The sequence below is a fragment of the Microcaecilia unicolor genome, chromosome 2 (assembly GCF_901765095.1).
Source record: "Microcaecilia unicolor chromosome 2, aMicUni1.1, whole genome shotgun sequence".
NCBI classification, from domain to species: Eukaryota; Metazoa; Chordata; class Amphibia; order Gymnophiona; family Siphonopidae; genus Microcaecilia; species Microcaecilia unicolor.
This window is the reverse complement of record NC_044032.1, coordinates 26746056-26763416: the sequence shown is the minus strand read 5'-3', so window position 1 is coordinate 26763416 and position 17361 is coordinate 26746056. Positions and strand designations below refer to the sequence as shown.

Genomic DNA, 17361 nt, shown 5'->3' with positions numbered 1-17361 from the left:
GCATAAATAGGACTGCATAAAAGTCAGTCCTATCTTTCATGCTGTAACTCATGGCCGGTTAACGGCTGAATATCACACTTAGGGGCCCTTTTACTAAGGTGTGCTGAAAAATGGCCTGCGCTGGGGTAGAAGCGTATATTAGACGCACACAGGTCCATTTTTCAGCGCACCTGCAAAAATGGCCTTTTTTGCCGAAAATGGATGCGCGACAAAATAAAAATCAGCTTGCGTCCATTTTGAGCCTGAGGCCTTACCGCCACCCATTGACTTAGCAGTAAGGTGTCACACGCTAACCGGGTAGTAATTGCCAGCACGCCTACACTGCCAATTACTGGCCTGGTTAGTGCCACACGGTAAAAAATAGAAATGATTTTCTGCCACCCGTCTTGGATGTACGTAGAAATTAGAATTACTGCCCGGGGCATGCGGTAGGTGGGCGGTAGTTGTAATTTGGCATGCGTTGTACACAGGTAACCACCTACACATCTTAGTAAAAGGGCCCCTTAGCCGGCTATGCATTAGCCAGCTCTGCAAACCCAAAATTCAATGCCGAAGCCCGGATATTCTCTGTATATACGCTCAACTTCTCCACTAATTTATCTCCAATGTAAACAGGTCTATAAGATCAGACAGTCATAATAGGATCATCAGATCAACATGTCCACCTCTTAATTGGCTAATACATTTCTTCATGAGCCAAGCGTATTTATAGAGGGGATACCGTAATCCTCATTAATCCCATTCATATTTTTTAGATTTTTAATCTTTTTTATATATAGTTTTAATCCATTAACTGCCTTCATATAGGTTTCCAAACAGTTCATTCAATTCCGTATATATCAAATTTGTTCAAGAATATTGAGATTGATATTGTCACGGCATTGAATTTCCAGGCATAACACTGGTGACGATCAGCAAAACACTGATTGCCACCAGCTGAATATCGGGCCCTATAACTTTAGCGCTCTAGGCGGACTTCTACGGTCTGTGCCCTGATCGTGGCTGGATAGATTTGGATGGGCTGGAATGGAGCTTTTCAAGGGCCTCGCTGACAGCTTCAGAAGTTTTCGAACAAGGACAGTGTTGGACAGCCTTCTTCGGTCTACGCCCTGAAAACAGCAAGGATGAATCAAGTTCAGGTATACATGTGTTGTATCACCTCATACCTTATGTAATGAGTTTATCTTGGGCAGACTGGATGGTCCGTACAGGTCTTTATCTGCCATCATCTACTATGTTACTATGTTAATAGCACCTACCATTAGGCTCCAACTTACAGAATTGCCTTTTAAGTCTGCACAGGACACAGATCTTTCCAAAAGGATGCTCCACTTAGGATTATCCTAATTTTGTCCATTTTAGCTACCAACTAGGGTTTCATGTATTATGCATTTTCCTCCGAAATACCAAACAAGAAACCCTTTGGCACATCTGACCTTTAATTAGCTAAAATTAATCAATTTATTGTACCGCAGACCTAATGAACTTCACTGATGTATGTGCATTTGCAAACTGGTAGCAAGGACTCTCCTTCCCACCCTAAGGTCATGTAGAGTCATCACACACTGCCAAAGAAGAGAGGAAAGGGAAGGGTTTCGTAGTATGCTTTTTAATAGTATTAATTCTGTTACACTACACACACCAGTAATAATGATAAATACTGCAATGGACATGTTAAAAAAATATTATACCTGTTTCATGTTCCGAAAACACATCCTTTAAAAAATAAATACATAAAACCGACAGTAAATATAATTGAAAAAAAAAACAAAAAATCCCCCCAAACAATAAAACTGATAGTTTAAGGCAATACTTCTACACAGACAGTAACTCAGAAACAGCAAAGTGCTACTTGCTCTTTACAGGACAGCAACATGAAAACCCAACCCCCCTTTCATGGTTTTGCTGGAAGCTTTAATTGTAGAGACAGAAAATACCAATGGCCATGATATGTGGCATTAGGACAACATTGACTTCAATTCCATCATTTGCCTCAAGGGGTGGGGTTAAGGAGGTCTAAAATGCTCTATGGTAAGAAAGGATTCATTCCCCCTCCCCCCAACTCCACCAGAGGCTCCACATTAAGGGAATAATTTTATAAAGTCATTTTCACACGTTAAGTGGCCGCATACAAAATGGCCTCTAATGCAATAGCGACTAGTGTAAAAGACCACACCATGACATGAGGCCGTGCACTTTCCTGGTACGCGTGTACAGGGGCAGAGTTTGGGCAGAGTTCACAGGTATGCGCACGGATTGTAAAACATTCTAATTTACACACGTACTTAAATTATCTAGGAATAAATGTTTACACCTGCTCGAGAGCAGGTGGGAATGACCATGCCTGCAATGGAGGTGTGATTTCTGATGCGTCTGGTAGTATTTTATGAAGACAGGCAAAGCAATCTCCACAACTCAAACGGCAACAGGCAGCGGAAATGACCGAGGACCAGGGTGCGACCAAAAAGTGTGTCAAAACTTCAATAAAAATCCTTTTGCTTAGTCACTAGAGAAGGTACGCTGCTGGTACATCTGTTCCGAGTGCTTGACTATTTGTTTTCTTAAGGGAAAGGCCATTTTTATCTTCTGTGGACTCCTGAGGCAGGCGTTACTGCCGAAACACGGTCCGTGTCGAGTCCCCACTGTGGTTATGCACTCTGTTCATATTGTTTTAAGTGAATTTATTTATTAAAGTTTTGAGAGACGTTTTGGTCACATCCTGGTCCACAGTCATCTGTAGTATATTATGAAGAAACTTGCTTTGTGAACCCATGCGCCCTGTTATAAAATGACCTTCCACCTGTTCCCAAGAGATGCGTGAACAACTTTTGGCCTCTAAAGTCAACCTTTAACTGATAGAAACAGAGTTCATTTGTGGAGCAGTTCTCCAGGGCCTGGCAGACAAAATTATGCTCGGCACTGGGCAAAACACATCTGAGTTAGATGAAGATTAAGGTGCTACACAGCCCCTGTGCTCATTAACACTCCAGATCAATAGTACAATGACTTGTGACGTTGACCTTCTTCAAAAACGTCCAACCTACAGAGATGTTGGGACCAGAAATTACAAACCCCCCCAAAGCACAAAGTGACGCACTAAAAATTAAGCCAAATCAACCAATACAGTTCATGTATTTATAAAAAAGAAGGAACCCCCCCCCCTCAGAATAGGCAGAAATCACTTGCTGAATCTGCAGTAATTAGTGTTGCCACTAAGACGGGAGAGAAATGATACCCTGAAGCAGGCTAGTTGTGGCGAAACACTAGCCATTGGGTGGTGACTGTGTTTACGGTTTCCAAGATTTGTGAAGATACAAGAACATTTGTTTGAGGTATGTCTCTCTTTTTTTCACTCACTCTATGGTCAAATTGCTGTAAAGGAGGTTTTGTACAACCACTGACTTATAAGAGTTGTGGTATTTTTTCTTTAGTGGCGACTCTCTGCTCAAACCTTTTTCCTCCTTTTTATAAATATACTAGAGGTCCTGTTTACTAAGCTGTGCTAACAGCGCGCTAGCATTTTTCGCACGCCAATCGCTAAAGACACCCATATATTCCTATGGATGTCTCTAGCGTTTAGCGCACTAAAAATGCTAGCACACCTTTGTAAACAGGGCCCTAAATTTATTAGTTTATGTTCATATTTAGTAGGTTGCTTTGCAGGCACTGGTCGTGGTCATTAACCAGAGTACGAAGGGACCGTTCCGGTTCTAGTTTTACTGAGTGATTCAGCGTATCCTATTTGTAAGAAGCGGGACAATCATCCAACGTCACTACCTCAGAAGAAAGCCTTAGCTGCTCTTTATAAATCACTAGTAAAAAAGGCCCGTTTCTGACACAAATGAAACGAGCGCTAGCAAGGTTTTCCTCGGCTCCCCTGCAGCCACCCATGCCCAGCAACCCTCCTCTCCCCCTGCAGCCACCCATGCCCAGCAACCCTCCTCTCCCCCTGCAGCCACCCATGTCCAGCGACCCTCCTCTCCCCCTGCGCCCACTGCAGCCACCCATGTCCAGCGAACTTCCTCTCTCCCCTGCCCCCCCTCCTGCCACCCATGTCCAGTGACCCTCCTCTCTCTCCTGCCCCCCCCCTGCAGCCACCCATGTCCAGCAACCCCCTGCCCCCCCTGCAGCTACCCATGTCCAGCGACCCTCTTCTGGACATGGATCAGCTATGAGGCATGTTCCCCCCCCCCCCCCCCCCCGGTTCTGAAGTTGACATCATAATGGCTACGGTGATGTCAGCCTGATCTACGGAGCCTAGCAGACCAACTCGGAATGAGCCACGGTCTCAGGCAAGTCAGAACGTTGGAGGTGAGAATTATTATATAGGATTAGTCAATCAACTCCTGACGCAGGTGCTGTGTGCCGAAACACGGCCTGTATCGGGTCATTTAGGAAAGAATTGATGTTCAAGTTCTATGAAGAAAGAAACTGTGTCCCGATTTTGAAGGCTCCTGGAGCTTCTTTTTGCCGTTTGGCCTGTTTTAAGTCTCACAGAAGATAACTACTTTTCTTTATAGAGTACTAGTGACAGAGGCAAAAAACCAGTTTACATCTAGGTAGGACCACTTACATAAGCCCTATAACTGGTGTAAATGAATGCTCATGAATTATGGTATTCTGTAATTTCTGCAGGTACGTGTGTGCTCTGCTCAAACTGTGCCCATGTGCATGCCAGCTGGCAAAGTACATACCGCAAAGCATGGTGCATAGCTTTTTTGCTAGTTGTGTTCTATAAGACGTCATTTACACGCATTAAGTACCCACTGACGCATGTAAATGACTAGAACACCTCCATATACGCTATAATTACCTTTTGGAACTATGTCAAAGGAAAGCAGAAGTTAGACCGTTTTATGAATACTACCTTGGCACTTACACATGGAAAGAATGTATTTTATACAGTATGAAGTTTGTATAAATCGTCCCACTCACATACCTCATAGGGGCTGATTTACTAAAGTGCAGGAACCTGTCCTATCACTATTGTGTGCGGTAATTGCTGTGGCCTCATTCTTGTTATGGGCCTATCGCTAACCCGTACGCCTTAACCTACATTAAAAACGGCACTGGTTGCTGCATTGTAGTGAATCAGCCCCTTAACATTCCCACATCCCTTCTTCATCACATAACTTGGCCATTCTGAGGTTGATAAATAAATCTTAGTGCAACGTTTCTGCTACCTTACACAGCACCACACATACACACACACACACATATATAAAGGAATAAAGATTACCATCTGTCCCCATCTGCTAGAGTGTTTTCCCAAGGTCTCCCTTACTATCTGAAGGTGCAAGACCTCTGGGCTTGAATTTAGGCGTTTAACATGCCCTGGGTTGACTGAGGCATATTAGGCATGAACAAGGTTGGGCAAATCAGGTACTCCCCTTTGAAGATGATGCAAAAAGAAGATTCATTTGCTCGTTTGTGTTTTTGGAAGCTGAAAACGGAGAAGGAGAGGGAGGAGAGATGCCTGGTAGATCTCCATACAGTACAGTCTGCTCCTTACCCATTAGAAAAGCATGTACTGCATGTTGCACAGCAAGCTGACAAAACACGTTAAGTAAACAGAGATGAATGAGGACAAGATTTGCGTTTCGTAGAACCTGGCTGCTGGGTCGTTGTATTGAGCTTCCACTGTGATGGTAGGTTATTACTTTCTCATTGGAAACTGAGTAGCTTCCCTCCCCCATTCCCCCCCCCCCCCCCAAGCTTCTCCATGGATTTGCTTCCGTGGTTTACCCGCCTTCAGTTAAACTCTTGTCTCTCTCCTCATTCCCTTTCCATTTCCTATCCAATGCTACAAGAGGTGAACGATACATGAATGTGCAATTGGAACTGCAAATAGAACGTTCTGGCATAGCAAAGCAACATACAATACAACTCAAGCATTGGAACCCTTTTAACGTCCTATTGACATGGCATTTTCCAGAATAACCCTATCCAGGCTGGGAAGGGAAGGGAAAGGAATAGATTTTAGATTTAGCTCACACCTTTTTCAACTGAAGCTGAAGGCAAGCTACATGTAAGTGCAGTACATAATCAAGGTCTTGATATGTACTGTTCCTCTGCCTTCTACGCAGGCCGGTATAACTTGGGTTGTGGGCAACACCAACATAACTACAAAAAAAGCTAAAATCCTATTTATTCACATGTTTAGATTGTAAACCCCTTTTGACATGTTACACACGGCATAACAAATTCAAATAAACCATACACTAGAATTTATTTGGCCGTTGTTTGGTGTCTTACAGTGAATTACCTGTAGGTACAATAAATGGGAAGGGGAAGGGAGAGGGAGAATGGATCTGACCAAGTATCTTTGTTTCCATTTCCAAGTTATGTGGGGAAAGGGAACAGACTCCAAATTCATGCAAAAATCCAGATGTTTCTTCTTGGTATTTGGTAAACACAAATATCTCAATGTAAAGGCATTCTTGCAGAACAGCAACACTATATATGGTCCTCAGAATATCGACTGGCCTATTTCTATGAAGAATGTCTAGGTTAAGCACAGAGGGGAAATTGGAGATCAGAGTACTGTATCAGGACTGAATAAGGGAACCAACATTTAAAATGAATGGAGAGTGCTGAACGTAACACAAATTATCCTTCTCTGGATACAGTGAAGAAGTTTGCTCAGTTTTGGTCTGATACCTATGGAAGTGAAACAGAACAGACTTGGTGGATCTTAAGGGTTTTAACTGCCATCAAATTCTGTTTTATGGGCCGCAAAAGCCCAAGGGAATGGTACAGTTCAGGGGGTGAAGAACCTTTGTGCATCAAAGAGGAGCGGGACTTGAGTACGATCGTATGTGATGATCTTAAGGTGGCCAAACAGGTAGAAAAAGGCAACAGCAAAAGCTAGAAGGATGCTTGGGTGCATAGGGAGAGGAATGGCCAGTAGGAAAAAGGAGGTGATGATGCTCCTGTATAAGATTCTGGTGAGATCTCATTTAGAATACTGTGTACAATTCTGGAGACCGCACCTTCAAAAAGACAACCAGGTAGAGTCGGTCCAGAGGGTGGCTACTAAAATGGTAAGTGGACTTTGTCATAAAGTGTGTGGGGACAGACTTAAAGATTCAATATGTATACTTTGGAAGAAAGGCGGGAGAAGGGAGATATGATAGACATTTAAATACCTGTGTGGCATAAATGCACACAGTAGGTGAGTGTCTTTCAATTGAAAGGAAGCTCTGGAACAATGAGGCATAGGATGAAGGTGAAAGGGGAATGACTCAGGAGTAACCTGAGGATGAAGGTGAAAGGGGAATGACTCAGGAGTAACCTGAGGAAATATTTAATCACAGAAAGGGTGGTGAATTAGTGGAATGGTCTCCTGGTGGAAGTGATGGAGACAAAAACAGTTATCTAAATTCAACAGAGCTTGGGACAAGTACACAGGATCTTTAAGGAAATGATAGGGAGAGCAGATTTCTTGTTCTAATGACTCTAGTTCTGCAGGTGGAAAAAGTAGAAAAGAAAAAAAATGTCTTCAATTTTCTTCTAGGCAACAGAAATCTTTCCATGATCTGTTGGTAAGAGACTAGTCACAGCAACAAGAGATAGGGGTAAGAAAGCTAGGAGTGTGTGTGTGTGTGTGGGGGGGGGGGGGGGGGGGTGAACTTCACAGGGGGGTGGGGGGATTTTCCTCTATGTTTATATTCCACTTCGCAATACAGCTGTGCCACTTGTGAGGAATATGAGGGTGAGAGGGAGGATGAAGGCACATGGAGGAACAAGGAGGCTCGAGAGGGAGAGAGACTGGTTAGAGAAAGGAAGGAGTCTTTTCCCCTGGGGGATTGGAGAAAAGGAAAAGACTACAATTCTCAGCAGCCCCTGAGTAGGTCCCATGATAGAAACAGGGACTTCAATCCCCAACAGCCCCCAGAGGAAGTCAGGAGAAGGGCAAGCGAAGGGAGTTGGAAAAACCTGTCCCAGAGAGCCAGGATGAGGGAAGGAGTTCTGAACCTGCCCAATCAAGAGCAGCTAAGCAATGGGTGTGGGGAGGAACCTATGGACTGGCAAGGGGAAGAAAAGGGGGAGGAACTAGAGCAAAAGGAGCCAATGGAGATTGCTGCTTTGACTAAACTGGAAGGAAAGGAGGTGAAACAGGAGCGAGCTGCTCGGGAGGAGAGCCTGGTAGAAGAAGGGAAAAGGTGGCTATCCCACGAGGGGAGCTGAGAGAACAGGTTTACCATGGAAGGGCTATGCGGGTGGTGGTCAGGGTATAATGCTGGCCTGGTTGGGGAGGGACCCTTACCACTCTCCCTAGGTTGATTTCTTTTGAAAGGGAGAAGAGGAGGAGTGGTGGTTTTGGGCATAACTGCTATACATGAACTGCTGGGAGTTTGAACCCTTTCTGAACTGCCGTGTTTGGGGAATTGTTTTGCATAACTGCTTACATGAACTGCTGGGGAGTTTGAACCCTTTTTGATCTACCGTGTTTGGAGAATTACTTTGCATACCTGCTATACATGAACTGCTGGGAGTTTGAGCCCTTTTTGAGCTACTTTGTTTGAAGAATTGCTTTGCATAACTGCTTTATATGAACTGCTGAGATTTTGGAACCTTTTGGTTTTTTTTGTTTTGTTTTGAATACTTTGCTGTTGAACTGCTATGCTTCTTGAGAAATGCTGTGGTGGGAACTACCTTTGGAGGAGTAGTTGACACAAAGGGATTACAATAAAGTATAATGATCTGACCTTGTGGATTCCCGTGTGCTCTTTACCAGTGGATTACAGTACGCAGCTCAGCTAAAGTGCCGAGGGACTCAAGAGTCTCCCAGGGCAGGAGACTTTTTTCAAGAGTCTCCCGGTGGTGGAGACCTTACAGACTATAGTGACATTCTTTGGCCAAGACCCCAAAACTGCAGCTTTCTTTGGAAACTGGCTAACGTGGACCATAAATCTGAAGTCTAATGACTTTAGTCATGTTTTCCCACAGAGGGTCACATTTGAGAACTAACCCTATGTCTTCTGTGTGACGATGTACTACAATTGCCACTAGGTCTAAATATATATTCAAATTTATCTCATGCATATCCATGTGGTAATCTTCAAAACCCAACTGGCTAGGTGTGCCTCCAGGAGGGGACTGAAGCATTGTCCTTTAAGGCACCCTCCCTGTAATGCATTTTCTCCATTTATCAAGCTACATCTTCAAATTTTCCTGTAATGTATTGGGTCAGTGATGCCACAGAAGATCACTGAAGTGAATGACCAGCACATACATAAACTAAGGTGTGTTGATGAACTCGTTAGTTGAGTTTAGATGCAAAATGTATTTACATTATACATTTTCTGAAGCCTCTTCCTTTCTTTAATGTAAGATGCATTTTATTTTCATGTACTTTATAATGGCAATGACATACTCGTGAGAGTCTACTTATAGAGTGCACATAACAAAGAATTCTTGGGAACTGAAGTTGGAATATGTCAGCTGGATTTCCTCTATGCATTCTTGAAGACTAGATTCACCCTACGGTTCAAACTACAGATCTGAACTTTAGAACAATGAGCTAGACGTTTCAAAGTCTCTTCTCATGTCCAGACAGTTAGGGGCCCTTTTACTAAGCCGCATAAGCCTCTACGCACGCCCAACGCGCACCAAAATGGAGTTAACGCATGGATACCGCGTGGCTCTTGTGGTAATTTCATTTTTGGCTCATGTCCGATACACCCGTCCGAAAAATATTTTTTTTTTTCGGACGCACGTACTGGACGCGTGCCACGTGGCATTTGATGCATGTAGGTCATTACCGCCCAGTTACCACGTGAGACTTTACTGCTAGGTCAATGGCTGGGGGTAAGGTCTCAGACCCGAAATGGACGTGCGGCAATTTTCATTTTGTCGCACGTCCGTTTTTGGCAAAAATTTTTAAAAGGCATTTTTTTATAGGTGCACTGAAAAATGATTCTGTGCGTGCCCAAAACACTTGCCTACACTACCGCAGGCCATTTTTCAGCGGGCCTTTGTAAAAGGGCCCCTTAGACTCTCAAGAGTGGGAAGGGGATCTGATGCTTGGTACGTACAAGCAACAGGCATGTACCTGGCTGTATATTTTAAGGAACAGATTTAAACCCAGCAGCACACAAGCATGCACTCACACACACCCAACATCTCAGCTTCTGTAAAGAAAGAGCAAGGTAGCATGACACTCGTTGGGAGGCCGCAGAGCGGTGAGGCCAACGACCGTCATATTGCTGTGCCCTAGGCAGGTGACTAATTCACTCCCTGTAAGGAACGATGCAGTGAGACCTGCTTTCTCTCTTCCCATGTGAAATATGGACACGGCACATAGAGTGAGGAGAAACCAAAAGAAAGTTGGTCCAGTTTACGTAAAGGTAATGGAGCCCTCCATTCCCATCCTTTGTTGTGCAAACAAATTCTACAAATATTGTTTAAATGTATATGCGTGTGCAAAGGGCAAGATACAGCTTGTAGTACAGTTTACGTATACATGAAACCTTTGCTGCCCCTCCTTCTAAGAACAAAAGCACGTATGCATGAAGAATCGGCAATGAGCTATTTTACAGAGTAATTAAATCATCAAATGGATTAACGGGAAGTCTAAGCAATTAAACTGTATTATCAGTTAGTCTGCTGTGAAACTACCTTTTGGGTTATACTTCAAATCCTTGTGTAAGCACATCATGTTTCCTACGAAAACCCAAACAAATGTACGGACAAAACATGTTCCCTCTCGGCGGTAACATTTTAAACTCCTATGACAACAGCTAAGAACTAGGTTTCACCTACAGCTCACGTGCCATCTTAGCCAAGCGGAACAAGCCACTACAAGAAATTCTGATCAGCTGCAAAATCATGGCTATACAGCACTGTACATCACTCATTGTGAAGGTCTATGGTTTATAGAAATCTCTCTTTCTTAAAATGGGCCAGAAGTAGGCATAGGTGATTGAACCTCCCCACTGGTGCGCAATTAACCCATAATGCAAATAGATATGCTGTTTTCCTTATTCTAAACCAATGAAAAAGAAAACATGCACTTGGGGGTGCAGAAATCCCAAGGAAGGCTACATGATGAGGATGAGATATTGATGTTGGCCAACCGGAACACAGAAAGTTGCAAAATCGTGTGAGCCGGTGGCGGTCAAAGCCAGAGGGCTGACAAGGTGGACAGGGAGAGCGATAACTAATGGGAAAGAACAAGAGACGATAATGCCCTGTCCAGGTTTTTAGTGAGACCTCTTCTAGAGTATTGTGACCAGTTCTTGAGAGGCCATATTTTTGAAAGCACAGAGGAAGGTTGGAGGTGATTCAGAAAAGGGTTTCCAAAAATGGTGCAGGGTTTACACCAAAAACTCTCAAGAGATGAGCCTCAAAGGTCAGGAGAGTCAGGGGGATATGGTATAGACAATAAAATACCTCAACCGTGTAAACAAAGTGCAAGAGGCAAAGCTTTTTTTCAGAGGAAAGAATGCTCAGAACTAGAGGTCACATGTGAGGCTCCAAGGGGGTGACTCCGAAACAACACTGGAAATTATTTCTGCATGGATATAGAATGGTTGCCTGGTGGAGGTGGTAGAAACGGAAAGGGAAAGGAAGTCAAGAAAGCATGGGAAGTAGAAAGTTGGTGATCAATTGTGGTCTACGGCACTATACAAGGAATGGAACTGAGCAGAACTGACTGACTATCTGCTGTCATATTCTTCATTTTAATGTACGTATGAACCCTGTAAAAGACAACAAAGAGGCAATCAAGGCAGTTATTAGATCCACACTATGTAGCTATCATTGATCCATTCTAACAGTGGTGTCTAGAACCATGTTAACCTACCTGCACGGTTCATAGATTTGAAGTTTTGATCAGCAAGATTGAGTGGGGCCCCGAGTTTTGGATGAGTTGACATTTTTTCCTGCCCATTTCTTAAGCTATCTAGGACAGCTGCTTTGGTGCCTCTGTATTTGGTGCCTGTGTGTTCAGACAGCTGGAAAATTATTAAGATGTTTCGGCCCAGATTGACGCCACATTTTTCGTAGGTCTCTCTCTCTTTATACTCTGGGGCCACAGAGATTAAAGTACCCTGTTGTCATATTTTAAGTTACAAGTTTTTCTAAAGGCCAAAAAAAAAAAAGGTGTGTTCAACACAGTTCTGATTTTTTTAAAAAAATTTTCTTTTCACATTCAGAGAATCTTCATTCACATCTGCTTTAGCAGAAAAGGGTGTATCACCAGGTGCCATCTTGGTTACCAAATCAGTTTGCTATTATCATACAATCCTGATGAGTTCAGGGAAGGAGAGTACAGTAATGACGAAATGTCATATTTACCTAAGTAAGTAACAGTTAGGGCACTCCCTTAAGAAAATGTGCACGTGAAAACGTTTACCACCTTCACCTATCAGAGGGCCATCAGCAAGCTAAGTAACTCCGGGGGGGTCTTTTACTAAGGCGCGCTCACGTTTTTGGTGCACGCTAAAATCGCCAATGCATTCCTTTGGGCGTCTCTAACATTTAGTGCGCGGCCAATTTTAGTGTGCGCCCCTTAGTAAAGACCCCCTTAGTCTGCAAGAGACTCTTGCCTTGGAAATACTGTCACAGTATTGGATAGGTTTATGAGAAGGGAGAAAACCCTTGGGTACAATGTCATTTAGCACTCTAGGTAAAGGTTCCATTTATTTCCTGGGCTAAAGAGCCCTTCAAGAGCAAATAGCCAGGTTTGAAGGTTTTACGCTAGGGTCATGATGTAAGACATCTTATAGCTGCCTCACTGCTACTTGGTTGCTTTTGGTGATTAAACTAGATCAATAAGATGTGAGAGACAAGTTCAGTGGCCCTTATATAACCGTTTTTGGTCCTTCTCTCCTCCCCTTCACCCCTAGCGTACCACCAGGCTTAAAACTTTAGATAAGGATTCTGTGACTGCCCTCATAATTAACAAACATTCTAGGACGTTCATCAGAACAGGAGCAAACGTAGAAGATCCCGACAGCAAACAGGGACTTTGGCATGACTTACTGGACAACGTTTTACTGTAAGAAATTAGATTTGGGACATTCATAAAAGATAACTTTATTAATGTGTCATTCCAAGTAAGGTCTGATGCTAGGACAGGAATTAGAAAGAAATGCTCTGGATTTCAAGGAACTGCCTGATTTTATTGGACAAACAAGGTCCTGGGTGGGCACAGTCTATCATACCCTGTTTACCTGGACTTTGAAGTAGTATACAGCTTAATTGGTGCAAACCTTTCCATGACCAGGGGCTAGAGTCATGCATAATGTCCTCAGGCTGAAATCTGATCTTGTTGGCGCTACACACCAATGGTTCTTTAAAGTGTCTTGGGCATTCTTGGACTGCACAGCTCTATGTCCTCGGTCCACAGACCCAACACTAACGTTGTCCAATACAAACATATTTTCCAAACTAAGCTCAGGACCTGTGCAGAACAGCACTGCCAAAGCATATCGCTTGTCAACATTTATAAAGCATGATTCACAGGTCCACTCCACTACCATGCACAGTTTATGCTGCCCCATGATTATTTAGTTTCCTTTTTTTTTAATTAAAACTCCTCCTATCGACAAATCATAAAATGGATTTCTTTTTGGTTTCTCCTGGCTCTAGAAACACAAACAGGTGCATGTCCTACCATAGGAGGAAGCAATGGCTGTTAAGTTTTACAGTTATTGTGGATAGCACTGATCAGCACTCCCCCCGGGTCTTCGTTACTGGATGTGGCAGGCAGTGGAGGAGGTGGCTTGGCAGCACATGCAGGTGGGGTTGACTGATTTGGGGGGGATTAAATCGAGGTCCTCGTCATCTGGGATCTCATCTAGCCGGTAGCCGTCCTTCAGCAGCTGGATGTTCAAGTCTTGGTTGATCTGCTGCAGATAAAGAGAGAGACAGTCACGATGGAGGGCATTCTCTAAATGGCGCCAAGATTTCAATGCCGCAAAATATCGGCAAGGAGCGCTATTCGATAAATGGCGCTGCAGGTTGAGTGCCGTTTTTAGAATAGCCCATTTCCACGCCAAAAGTTGGGTGACAGTATTTATACCAGCAGATACCTGGTGTAAATGCTGGTGCCCAATTTCGGGCATTTTGTATAACCCCATGTGCAACTTTTAGAATGCCCCTGCCACGCCCCTTTTGAGTTGCGTGCTAGGGGATTTAGGCACTCGGGGTTATAGAATAGGGCGCAGAGACATATGCATGCAATTTTCAATTATTGTCAACGTCAACAATTTATTGTTAGCATCAATTAATTGCAAATAATTGGCTTTGAAGCTAACTAATTTGTGCGTAGATCTTTGATCCACACGCAAATTTTGATGCCGAAATCCCAGCACCATATATAGAATCTGGGGGAATGTGTAAACCTTCGGTTGCAATGGAATATCTACCACAGGCGGATGGGGAGTAATTATCCCATTGGAGACCAACAACTGGTTTCCTCATATCTCATCACAAGGTATTCTTTTTGCACTGTCTCATCCGGCTTGTATCTGAACCTCCCATACTTTCCCTGTGAGAGTGAATAACAGAAGGATCTGTTATGCACTCTAAAAGTTGCACATGGGGTTATACAAAAGCCCCATTTCCGTGCTGAACTAAACATGTATACTCTAGAGGAAAGGAGAAACAGGGGTGATATGATACAGACGTTCAAATATTTGAAAGGTATTAATCCGCAAATGAACCTTTTCCAGAGATGGGAAGATGGTAGAACGAGAGGACATGAAATGAGATTGAAGGGGGGCAGACTCAAGAAAAATGTCAGGAAGTATTTTTTCACGGAGAGAGTAGTGGATGCTTGGAATGCCCTCCCGCGGGAGGTGGTGGAAATGAAAATGGTAACGGAATTCAAACATGCGTGGGATAAGCATAAAGGAATCCTGTGCCGAAGGAATGGATCCTCAGGAGCTTAGTCAAGATCGGGAGGCGGGGATAGTGCTGGGCAGACTTGTACGGTCTGTGCCAGAGCCGGTGGTTGGGAGGCGGGGCTGGTGGTAGGGAGGCGGGGATAGTGCTGGGCAGACTTGTACGGTCTGTGCCAGAGCCGGTGGTTGAGAGGCGGGGCTGGTGGTTGGGAGGCGAGGATAGAGCTGGGCAGACTTATATGGTCTGTGCCAGAGCCAGTGGTTGGGAGGCGGGGCTGGTGGTTGGAAGGCGAGGATAGAGCTGGGCAGACTTATGCGGTCTGTGCCAGAGCCAGTGGTTGGGAGGCGGGGCTGGTGGTAGGGAGGCGGGGATAGTGCTGGGCAGACTTGTACGGTCTGTGCCAGAGCCGGTGGTTGAGAGGCGGGGCTGGTGGTTGGGAGGCGAGGATAGAGCTGGGCAGACTTATATGGTCTGTGCCAGAGCCAGTGGTTGGGAGGCGGGGCTGGTGGTTGGAAGGCGGGGATAGTGCTGGGCAGACTTATACGGTCTGTGCCCTGAAGAGCACAGGTACAAATCAAAGTAGGATATACACAAAAAGTAGCACATATGAGTTATCTTGTTGGGCAGACTGGATGGACTGTGCAGGTCTTTTTCTGCCGTCATCTACTATGTTACTATCAGGCTCATTTTCAAAGCTCTTAGCCTCCCAAAGTTCCAAAGAAACCTATGGAAGGGTCCATCAAGCCCAGCATCCTGTCTCTGGCAGCGGCCAATCCAGGCTTCAAGAACCTGGCAAACCCCTCCCCCCCTCAAAAATGTATAATGTTCAATGGACTTTTCCTTCAGGAATCTGTCCAAACCCCCCTTAAACTCCGTAAGGCCAGCCGCTGCCACCACATTCTCCGGCAACGAGTTCTAGAGTCCAACTACACGCTGAGTAAAGAAAAACTTTCTCCTATTTGTTTTAAATCTACCATATTCTAGCTTCATCTTGTGTCCCCTGGTTCTATTATTGTTTGAAAGTGTAAACAAACGCTTCACATGGTACTTCATATGGTCTGTTCTTCGTTGTGTGTTTTCAATGAAGCTTATTGGGAAAGGAATGGAAAACAAAAATGAGGACGTTATAATGCCTTTGTATCGCTCCATGGTGCGACCGCACCTAGAATATTGTGTTCAATTCTGGTCGCCGCATCTGAAAAATGATATAGTGGAAGTAGAAAAGGTGCAGAGAAGGGCGACAAAAATGATAAAGGGGATGGGACGACTTCCCTATGAGGAAAGGCTAAAGCGGCTAGGGCTCTTCAGCTTGGAGAAAAGGCGGCTAAGGGGAGATACGATAGAGGTCTATAAAATAGTGAGTGGAGTGGAACGAGTAGATGTGAAGCGTCTGTTTACGCTTTCCAAAAATACTAGGACTAGGGGGCATGCGATGAAGCTACAATGTAGTAAATTTAAAACAAATCTGAGAAAATATTTCTTCGCTCAACGTGTAATTAAACTCATTGCCAGAGAATGTGGTAAAGGCGGTTAGCTTAGCGGAGTTTAAAAAAGGTTTGCACAGCTTCCTAAAGAAAAAGTCCATAGACCATTATTAAATGGACTTGGGGAGAATCCACTATTTCTAGGATAAGCAGTATAGAATGTTTTGTACTTTTTGGGGATCTTGCCAAGGTATTTGTGACCTGGATTGACCCCTGTTGGAAACAGGATGCTGGGCATGATGGACCTTTGGTCTTTCCCAGTGTAGCAATACTTACGTACTTACGTGAAGATGACTCTTTAAAGGCTTCTGAGGGGCAAGTGAAGTGACTGGCAAACTGCATTTGTGTGTGGAGATGGTCTCTTTTTAACTTGCCCAAACTATATACAGGCAAAAGAGTGTGTGTGATGCTATTTCTCAATATACGTTTACCTCTGATGAGCAGAGGTGTTCCTTGGGCACAGCTGGGGCAGGGTTTGGAGCAATCAGCTTGCTCTAAATAAATACGAGAAGAACAAGCAGCAGGTCAGGGAGGCAAAAAGAGAGCGCAGAGAATTCAGAAGCCTCCTAGATCTGGATGTCTTCTGAGAACTCCTGGATCAGAGCCCAAGGTAATATATGTGTGGTCATTATTTCTTAATAAAAAAAATAGAGACACTTTAAGAGACACAATTGTAACTATCTGGTCCTTCTGACAGCATAAATTAAATAATGGTATTTCTGCTATTCATAAGGGCTTTTATCTCACCGTCCCTTCAAATGTCAACAAAACCCCAGGGACAGAAGAACGAGGTTATGGAGATTTTTTTTTTCCCAATGGCTTTGAATGGGAAGATGTCCTTTATAAGCTGAATAGTGCTGGAAGGGGGATGATGAAATTAAATCCTTTTAAGTTTGTCTTTGGCTGATTGAGGATTGCAGTTCTATACATTCTAACCCTACAGAGGCCTCTCATTCACTTCTACATAACTTTTCCCTCATCCTTCTCCTCGGCTGAAATGTCTGTTTTGCCTGAAATCAAG

At 44.0% G+C, this 17361-nt stretch overlaps 1 protein-coding gene across 2 annotated transcripts in view; it reads right to left on the bottom strand.

The window, feature by feature from the left end:
* Nucleotides 1–9939: 9939 nt before the first annotated feature.
* FAM219A (family with sequence similarity 219 member A) overlaps nt 9940–17361 on the bottom strand; it is a 339450-nt gene continuing 332028 nt past the window's right edge. Inside the window, exon 6 of one of the 2 annotated variants that reach the window (XM_030192852.1) lies at nt 9940–13859. In XM_030192852.1, the coding sequence (XP_030048712.1) occupies nt 13701–13859 (159 nt within the window). In that variant the 3' untranslated portion in view covers nt 9940–13700. The remainder of the gene's footprint in view (nt 13860–17361) is intronic. The other variant, XM_030192853.1, reaches the window with a different exon arrangement.